Here is a 10,730-nt window from a genome sequence, read left to right as displayed (position 1 = left end):
ACTTTGGACCTGTACTAAAGCATCAACTTTATTCTGTTACATAATTACCTTGAAACTTAAGGTATCACAAAATGCTGGAGTAATTCAGGTCAGGCAGCATCTAGGAGAGAGGGAATGGGTGCTGTTTTGGGTCGAGACCCTTCTTCAGACTGAAGAAGGGTCTCGACCCGAAAAGTCACCCATTCCCTCTCTCCTAGATACTGCCTGACCTGCTGAGTTACTCCAACATTTTGTGATACCTTCGATTTGTACCAGCATCTGCAGTTATTTTCCTACACTACTTGAAACTTAAGGGTGTACGACTCAAATAATTCTAGAGAACAACAAAAATGTTCAGAGTGAAAGTAAAATAGAAAATGTAAAAAATATACATTGAATTAAATAAAATCAGAAAATGCTGTAATTACTCGGCATTTTTGGGAAGAGACACTGCAATTGACACAGGATCTTCAACTTGAAATGTTAGTCGTTTCTTTTCCCACAGATGTGTGTATTTCCAGCATTTTCTGTTTGTACTTTAGATATCCCACAACCGCAATTACATTTGATTTTCACTCATAATAAAACAATGTTGCCACAAAAGGAAACCAAAGTTCTTCAAAAAATATGTAAACCATAAGTGGATACTAAGAGACATATTGAGCCAATCAAGGATCATTTTGAAGAATAATTTGCAAAGCTACAGGGAAATGGTAAAGAAGTGGGAACCCAAACAAAAAAATAATGCAGATGATGAAAATCAGCATTTCTGAGCAAATTATTGTCTGCTTATCAACAATAACATCTTTCAACACACACTATATATACAGTGCCCTCCATAATGTTTGGGACAAAGACCCATCATTTATTTATTTGCCTCTGTACTCCACAATTTGAGATTTGTAATAGAAAAAAATCACATGTAGTTAAAGTGCACATTGTCAGATTTTATTAAAGGGTGTTTTTATGCTCTCTCCCTCCACCCCCCACGATCTCGCTCTCTCCCTCCACCCCCCATGATCTCGCTCTCTCCCTTTTATGAGATTGTGGGGGGTGGAGGGAGAGAGCGAGATCGTGGGGGGGTCTAACAATATTCCCCGACTTTTAATAAAAATACGCATTATAAATGATGAAAAAAACGCCACATTACTCTGCATGAATTAATACTTGTATCATAAAAAGTGAATTTTCAAGGACATTCAAGGATCGTATCAGCCCTGTATGTATAAACCCAGCTGTAATTTCTACATGGTGAAACCAAAATGTATAAAAATGGCCTTTATTAAAATCTGACAACGTGCACTTTAACCACATTTGATTTTTTCTGTTACAAATCTCAAATTGTGGAGTACAGAGGCAAATAAATAAATGATGGGTCTTTGGCCCAAACATTATGGAGGGCACTGAACATACAATTCCCATTCTGCTGGCTGTGTTATTTTACCAACACACTGAATACACCATCACCTACCCCATCTGGTAATGCTCTCCAACATACAGCACTGACAAATTCATTGGTGTCATCCTCCTTTTTGTCTTTGTCCAAAACACTTTTAACTGTGTCAAATTTAAACGTGAGCAGTGTTTTTGAGAGCCCCTTGTAGTAGAGGTAGAGAGAATTGTTTTCACTTCCTGAAATGAGAAGTGGAATTAAAGCCACACCATCAAAATTCATTATTTAACTCAGCATATCATTAACATCTCTCCAGACTTCAGAATGGGAACAAATTCCACAGCTGACCAGAAAGAATAGTGTAAAGAGTATGACATCTTGCATACAAAGTGGTAAGATTGCTCAACGTGAGATGATGGTAATGAGTGCAAGGCAGAGAGTATATATGGTGGAGCATATTATTTATTAAAGCACAAACGATTTACAAGGATGTTGCCAGGACTATGAGGGCCTGAGTTATAGGGAGAGGTTGAGCAGGCTAGGACTTTATTCCTTGGAGGAAGACGAGGAGTGATCTTATAGAGATGTATTAGATCATGCGAGGAATAGATAGGGTAAATGCACAGATACTAATGTATACTAACTTTTCATCTTAATTAAAGAAATTTACCCCGTGATTCGGTCAATGAAGGTCGCACCATCTCTTTGGTATAATCCTCACCCACACTTGCCCCTGTAATAATTTTTTTCTCAACTATTTTTTTCAATTTCAGACAGATTCAAATTATCAGATTCAACTTCAGTTGCTGCGGTCAATTCTACGATTTCCTTCAAAGAAACATTTGTTGATGTCAAAGATGATCAATAAATTATGATCTGCCCCAAAGATGATTAAAATACATGATATAAAATCTTCATATTTACAAGAAAAAAAGTCACAACAGCAATTTACTTGCTGCAGCTGCCACTTTGCTTGCATCAATGCTGTTTTCTGGGGAGAACTGGTGTTGAGGGCTCACTCAGACAAAACAATCTCTCCCACCGAGAACTGATGCAAGTTATTCCAACTCAGACCTCTACACTCGGTACTAAAGTCAGTCACTCACCACAGGCGATATAATCTCCATTAGATGCTAACCCCACAAAGTTTTTTTCATTGATGTGCCCTTTAAATGATCGCAGGCAGTGTGGTCTGTTCACATTCCACAGCTTCAATTGACTATCTGTCGACCTGCAAACAAACTCAATGTCAATACCATAGTGTACAAGAGGATGATAATCTGCAAGGATCACGATGGGTCTCACCTACTGTGAATTGACCTATTCATTTGAGACAAAAACATGGGATGGGGAGGAACGGAAACAAAATAGAAAAAAGGAACAGGCCAATTAACTCAGAGCCGGTTCCACGATTTCATACAATCATAGGCGATGATCGAAATTCTCAGTCCCTAGTTCTAGGTTTCTTTCCTTATCCCTTGATCTCTTTAACCATAACAACTGTATTAAACTATTACTATATATATATTTATTAATTTTCAGTAGAAGAGAATCACACTGATTCACCACGCTTTGTCCAAAAAAGGTTTATCCTACACATTTGGTACAACTCTAAGGGGAGAACTTCTACACTTCAGGAACACGTTTCCTGCATCTAGTCTGTAGTTTCAGTAAGATACCTTCTCATAGAGACATACAGCCTGTGATGACCATCAATCACACATTAAGAGTCATAGAGTCACACAGCATGGAAACAGGCCTTTCTGTCCAACTATGGCGACTAAGATAGACACAAAATGCTGGAGTAACTCAGCGGGTCAGCATCTCGGGAGAGAAGGAATGGGTGACGTTTTAGGTCGAGACCCTTCTTCAGACTGATGCCAAGGAAAGGGGCAGGACAAAGATAGAATGTAGTCGGAGACAGTAAGACCAGTGGGAGAACTGGGAAGGGGGAGGGGCTAGAGAGGATAGGAGAGGGGGAGCAAGAGCGGAGCTGCGGGATATCGAGAAGACTCTAGTGCGGGCCTCTTATGGGAACCCCAGTTTCCCAAAGAATGAGGACATCTCCGATGCCCTGGTATGGAACACCTCATCCTGGGCGCAGATGCGGCGTAGATGGAGGAATTGGGAGTAGGGGATAAAGTCTTTACAGGAAACAGGGTGGGAAGAAGTGTAGTCAAGATAGCTATGGGAGTCAGTACATTTGTAGTCGATGTCGGTCAATAGTCTGTTTCCTGTGATGGAGACAGTGAAATCTAGAAACAGTAGGAAGATGTCGGAGATGGTTCAAGTGAATTTGAGAGCAGGATGGAATTAGTGGTGAAGTTGATGAAGTCAGTGAGTTCTGCATGGGTGCAGGAGGTAACACCAATGCAGTTGTCAATGTAGCAGAGGTAGAGATCGGGGATAGGGCCAGTGTACGCCTGGAACAGGGATTGTTTGACATACCCTACAAACAGTGTTTCCAAGTAAGGCAGAGGTTCACTTGCACCTCATCCAACCTCATCTACTGTATCCGCTGTTCCAGGTGTCAACTTCTCTACATCGGCGAGACCAAGCACAGGCTCGGCATTCGTTTCGCTGAACACGTCCGCTCAGTCTGTCTTAACCTACTTAATCTTCCGGTTGCTCAGCACTTCAACTCCCCCTCCCATTCCCAATCTGACCTTTCTGTCCTGGGCCTCCTCCATTGTCAGAGTGAGGCCCAGCGCAAATTGGAGGAATAGCACCTCATATTTCGCTTGGGTAGTTTACACCCCAGTGGTATGAACATTGACTTCTCTAACTTTAGATAGCCCTTGCCTTCCCGCTCTAGCCCCTCCCCCTTCCCGGTTCTCCCACCAGTCTTACTGTCTCTGACTACATTCTATCTTTGTCCCGCCCCTCCCCTGACATCAGTCTGAAGGTCTCGACCCAAAATGTCACCCATTCCTTCTCTCCCGAGATGCTGCCTGACCATCAAATACTCCAGCATTTTGTGTCTACCTTCGATTTAAACTAGTATCTGCAGTTCTTTCCTACACATGGTGACCAAGATGCCCCATCTAACCTAATCCCATTTGCCCATATTTGATAAATTGGTCCATTCTCTCTAAACCTTTCCTATCCATGTAACTGTCCTAATGTTTTTTAAATGTTGTTATTTTATCTGCCTCTAGCACTTCCACTGGTAGCTCATTTCACATACCCACCATGCTCCATCTGAGAAAGTTGCTCCTCAGGTATATAACTCTTTCCCTTTTCACCTTAACCCTACCCTTTCTAGTTCTAAAAAGAGTTCATTCATCCAGTCTATTCCCCTCAAGATTTCTATTCACCTACATTTTATGCAACTCTAAAAGATCACCCATCAGCTTCCTGTGCTGCAAGGAATAAAGCCGTAGCCTGCCTTGTCTCTCCCTGTCGCTCAGGCCCAGAGTTCTGGTAACATCCTCATATCTCTTTGCACTCTTTCCAGTTTCATGGCATCTCTCCTGTGGAAGGGTGACGAAAACTAAATACAATGACCCAAGCGCAGCCTCACTAATGTCTTGAACAACGAACATGGAGTATCAATAATCAAAGGAGGAGGAAATTTAAGAGGTGCAGATAGGATAAATAGCCAGAATATTTTGCTCATAACATGGGGAACAAAAACAAGAGATCATAGGTACAAGGTGAGGGGAAGGAATTTTAAAGCAGATCTGAGGGATAAGCATCTTACAGAGTACATATCTGGAAATATGCCACCAGAGGAGATGGTGGTAGAACCAAATACAAATACCACATTTAAAAGACATTCAAATAAGACACCCAAATAGGTAGGCACTAAAGGATATAGACCAATTGTATTAGTGGGCAAAAGGTTTTCATCAGTTTGCTGAAGGTTCTGTTTCTGTGCTGTAAAACGCTAACTCCACGGGAGATGAGGGAGAAACTGTGTAAAAACAGGGAAGAAAGTGGGCATAAGAGTGGCAGCAGGGCCATGTGACAACAGTCTGGTAATTGGCAATCACGATAATGTTGCTTGAGCGATAGTTCAAAAGAGTGAGCAGTTGTAACATTGCAGGGAAAAATATGTTTTGAATGAATGAAAATGGCCATGTTTCCGTCAATTTGTACATTCCTTTGCACATCCAGCCATTTTTAGGTTCTGTTTCCATTATCACTTGCTGTTTTTTGGGTTCTGTTTCCATTTATCACTTTTTGAATGAGACTAATAACAAAAGCCCTCAGTTCTCCTTAACCTGCTGTTTGGTAAATTGAGATTTGAAATATGTGATACCGAAGACTAATGTGAACCACAGACACCACTGCTCCAAATGCATCCTCCATAAAAAGTGATCGGATTGTGCAATTGACCCACACGTGTCACAACAGGACATTCTTAAATTTGCATAGAAGACAAAAAGCTCATGAATTAAAACAGAACTCACGCTGAAACTATTTCTTCTCCTATTACAAACTTGGCGTATGATACTGCCTTGCGATGTCCTTTGAAGACCATAATAGGCTGTTTTGTATTCCGTAAATCATAATAGTGGACACAATGATCTGTGAAAACAAAATATTTGACAAATGGATTATATTGCAAGATCCAGTCAAGAGTACTGTTTTAATATCTATAATTGTAGGGAAAGAGTAACCCACAGCAATATATAAAGCAACAGGTCTTTCAATACACATACAAACTGAAAAAAATAATCTGTGATTAAGTGTGACCTTCCAGTAATCTTCATCTTCTCACACAAGACCAACTTCCCTCATTATTCCATATCTCTAAATTTGACAAAAAAAACAACTGATCTGTGCCTGAGCATCATAGCTCAGAACTAGACCTTTCAGCCCAACATATCCATGTTAACCACTTTGTACCCATTTCTACTATTCACTTTTACCAGTCTTGGCAATTCAATGGCTTGTCCAGATCAGATACCTCAAATGTTGCAGTAGTCTCTGCCTCCAGCAGCCCATCAGACAGTGTTTCTTATTAACTATTATACTATGCTTATTATAATTTTACACATCTTTATCGGTTCCCCTCAGGATCCTCTGCTGCAAAACAAACCCATCTCTCCTCACGTCTGAAACATTTCATCCCAGGCAACATCACGGTGAATCTTTTACATCTTCTCGAGTACAATCATGTCCCTCCTACAACTTGAAGTCCAGATTTGCACACAACGTCCAAATTTGGAATATAATTTGGAGTCATAGTCATACACCAAGGAAGGGAGGTGCAGAGCATCAGTCAGCTCTTACGGAGCATCGGGAGGGCGGGAAGGCCCAGTCAGTTCTTGGGGGGAGTGAGGCACAAGTCAGTTCATGGGCAGGTGGGGTGCAGGGCTCCCGAGTCAGTCCCGGGGAGGATAAGGGGCCAGAGTCAGTTCCGGGGGAAGCAGGGCCCAGAATCAGTTCAAGGGAAGAGCGGGGCTCCAGACAGTTCCGGGGGGGGGTGGGGGAAGCATGGACCCGAGTCACTTCTTGGGGGGGGGGAGCTTGGACCGGAGTCAGTTCCAGGAGGCCAGAATCAGTTCAGCGGGAGCAGGGCCCGAATCAGTTCAAGGGAAGAGTGAGGTCCCGAGTCAATTCAAGGGCGGGTGGGAAGCGGGGCTTTAGTCAGTTCAACGGCACACAGGAAGAACCCCCCTTCCCTGCCCCCACCCCAGAGTACATATTTCACCTACCACTGTTGTCAACCTGGTCCTTTTGCCTCCTCCTTACGCCCATCTCCCATTCTGGAGTCTCATATTTCCCTTTTATCTTCCCTCTTTCGCTTCTCACCCACCTCTCTCTCATTTCACTTCTTCTCTTCTGTCCTGATCTGAAACTTTTTCTCTTTTGTTATTTACTCCACTCATCTGCCAATCACCCCATCTGTATCCACCTATCACTTGACAGGCGTTGTCTCATCCCCACCTTTATCTTCCAGTTTTTCTCCCCCTATTCCATCAGTCTGATAAATTGTCCTGACCTTTAACATCGTCTGTTCATTCTCTCTACAGATGATGCCTGACCCATTGTGTTTCTTCAATACTTTGTTTTTGTTCAAGGTTCAGGCATCTGCAGTTTTTTGTGTCCCATTTTATGTTGTAGCCCTGAACCTAGCCCATGTTATGTTGTGTGGCTTCAAGCTCATGAAATTGCACTGAATCTATATTATACTTTGGTTTAGTTTTTGCTAGCGTAATAATAATAATAATAATAATGCATTACATTTATATAGCGCTTTTCATACACTCAAAGACGCTTTACAGGGATTTAAAGAACATAGGGAAGTGAATAAATAGATAAATAAGTAAACGAACAGAGAAAGGAGACAGAAGGTGAGGTGACCTTCAGTGGTTGAAGGCAGTACTGAACAGGTGAGACTTCAGTGATGTTTTGAATGTGGTGAGTGAGGAGGAGTCTCTGACGATTTGGGGTAGTGCGTTCCATAGGGTGGGAGCAGCGATGGAGAAGGCCCTGTCCCCCCAGGATCTGAGTTTGGTCCGGATGGGGGGGGATAGGAGATTGGCAGCAGCAGAGCGGAGGGTGCAGGTGGGAGTGTGCCTGTGGAGGAGGTCAGTCAGGTATAACATATAACATATAACATATAACAACTACAGCATGGAAACAGGCCTGTCCGGCCCTACCAGTCCACGCCGACCATTCTCCCTGACCTAGTCTCATCTACCTGCACTCAGACCATAACCCTCTAATCCCCTCTTATCCATATACCTATCCAATTTACTCTTAAATAATAAAATCGAGCCAGCCTCCACCACTTCCACCGGAAGCCCATTCCATACAGCCACCACCCTCTGAGTAAAGAAGTTCCCCCTCATGTTACCCCTAAACCTTTGTCCCTCAATTCTGAAGCTATGTCCCCTTGTTGGAATCTTCCCCACTCTCAAAGGGAAAAGCCTACCCACGTCAACTCTGTCCGTCCCTCTCAAAATTTTAAAAACCTCTATCAAGTCCCCCCTCAACCTTCTACGCTCCAAAGAATAAAGACCCAACCTGTTCAACCTTTCTCTGTAGCCTAAGTGCTGAAACCCAGGCAACATTCTAGTAAATCTCCTCTGTACCCTCTCCATTTTGTCGACATCCTTCCTATTATTTGGCGACCAGAACTGCACACCATACTCCAGATTCGGCCTCACCAATGCCCTGTACAATTTTAACATTACATCCCAACTTCTATACTCGATGCTCTGATTTATAAAGGCAAGCATACCAAACGCCTTCTTCATCACCCTATCCACATGAGATTCCACCTTCAGGGAACAATGCAGTTATTCCCAGATCCCTCTGTTCCACTGCATTCCTCAATTCCCTACCATTTACCCTGTACGTCCTATTTTGATTTGTCCTACCAAAATGCAGCACCTCACACTTATCAGCATTAAACTCCATCTGCCATCTTTCAGCCCACCCTTCCAAAAGGCCCAAGTCTCTCTGTAGACTTTGAAAATCTACCTCACTATCAACTACTTCACCTATCTTAGTATCATCTGCATATTTACTAATCCAATTTGCCACACCATCATCCAGATCATTAATGTAAATGACAAACAACAGTGGACCCAACACAGATCCTTGGGGTACTCCACTAGACACTGGCCTCCAACCTGACATACAATTGTCAACCGTTACCCTCTGGTATCTCCCATTCAGCCATTGTTGAATCCATCTTGCAACCTCACTATTAATACCCAACGATTTAACCTTCTTAATCAACCTTCCATGTGGAACCTTGTCAAATGCCTTACTGAAGTCCATATAGACAACATCCACAGCCTTGCCCTTATCAATTTCCCTGGTAACCTCTTCAAAAAATTCAAGAAGATTAGTCAAACATGACCTTCCAGGCACAAATCCATGTTGACTGTTTCTAATCAGGCCTTGATTATCCAAATAATTATATATATTGTCCCTAAGTATCTTTTCCATTAATTTTCCCACCACAGACGTCAAACTAATAGGTCTATAATTGCTAGGTTTACTTTTAGAACCTTTTTTAAACAAGGGCACAACATGCGCAATGCGCCAATCTTTCGGCACCATCCCCGTTTCTAATGACGTTTGAAATATTTCCGTCATAGCCCCTGCTATTTCTGCACTAACTTCCCTCAATGTCCTAGGGAATATCCTATCAGGACCTGGAGACTTATCCACTTTTATATTTTTCAAAAGTGTCCGTACCTCCTCTTCTTTAATCCTCCTAATTTCCATCACTACTCTACTTGTTTCGCTTACCTCACATAATTCAATATCCTTCTCCTCGGTAAATACCGAAGAAAAGAAATTGTTTAATATCTCCCCCATTTCTTCCGGCTCAGCACATAGCTGACCACTCTGACTCTCTAATGGACCAATTTTATCCCTCACTATCCTTTTGCTATTGACATATCTGTAGAACCCCTTGGGGTTTACTTTTACATTACTTGCCAAAGCAGCCTCATATCTTTTTTTCGCTTTTCTAATTTCCTTCTTAAGATTCCTTTTACATTCTTTATATTCCTCAAGAACCTCATTTACTCCCTGCCGCTTATATTTATTGTATATCTCCCTCTTTTTCCGAACCAAGTGTCCAATTTCCCTGGAAAACCACGGCTCTTTCAAATTATTATTCTTTCCTTTCCACCGAACAGGGATATAAAGACTCTGTACTCTCAAAATTTCACCTTTAAATATCCTCCATTTCTCTATTATATCCTTTTCATAAAACAAAAATTTCCATTTCACTCCTTTTAAATCCTTTCTCATCTCCTCAAAATTAGCCTTTCTCCAATCCAAAATCTCAACCCTTGGTCCAGATTTGACCTTCTCCATAATGATATTAAAACTAATGGCATTGTGATGACTAGACCCAAAGTGCTCCTCAACACATACCTCCGTCACCTGACCCATCTCATTTCCTAACAGGAGGTCCAACATTGCCCCTTCTCTGGTAGGCACCTCTACGTATTGCTGCAAAAAACTATCCTGCACACATTTTACAAACTCCAAACCATCCAGCCCTTTTACAGAATGCGATTCCCAGTCTATATACGGAAAATTGAAATCACCCACAATCACCACTCTGTGCTAACTACTAATATCTGCTATCTCCTTACATATTTGCTCTTCCAATTCTCGTTCCCTATTTGGCGGTCTATAATACACCCCTATAAGTGTTGCTAAACCTTTCTCATTTCTGAGTTCCACCCAAACAGCCTCCCTAATCGAGCCTTCTAGTCTGTCCTGCCAAAGCACTGCTGTGATATCCTCCCTGACAAGCAATGCAACACCCCCACCTCTTGCCCCTCCGATTCTATCACATCTGAAACAATGAAATCCTGGAATATTTAATTGCCAATCGCAACCCTCCTGCAACCATGTTTCACTGATCGCC

The 10,730-nt window shown here is 42.2% G+C and overlaps 1 protein-coding gene across 1 annotated transcript in view; it reads right to left on the bottom strand.

Annotated features, from left to right (window-relative positions):
* The window catches only part of cop1 (COP1 E3 ubiquitin ligase), a 61,477-nt gene that overhangs the window by 6,312 nt on the left and 44,435 nt on the right, over positions 1–10,730 (bottom strand). The window contains exons 16-18 of the mRNA XM_078407500.1: positions 5,788–5,905; positions 2,479–2,603; positions 1,451–1,611 (exon numbers count right to left, since the gene is read on the bottom strand). Of these exons, the coding sequence (XP_078263626.1) occupies positions 1,451–1,611; positions 2,479–2,603; positions 5,788–5,905 (404 nt within the window). The remainder of the gene's footprint in view (positions 1–1,450; positions 1,612–2,478; positions 2,604–5,787; positions 5,906–10,730) is intronic.

The sequence above is a fragment of the Rhinoraja longicauda genome, chromosome 11 (genome assembly GCF_053455715.1).
Source record: "Rhinoraja longicauda isolate Sanriku21f chromosome 11, sRhiLon1.1, whole genome shotgun sequence".
NCBI lineage: Eukaryota > Metazoa > Chordata > Chondrichthyes > Rajiformes > Arhynchobatidae > Rhinoraja > Rhinoraja longicauda.
Note: the sequence above shows the minus strand (reverse complement) of the source record. Positions and strands in the feature narration are given on the sequence as shown.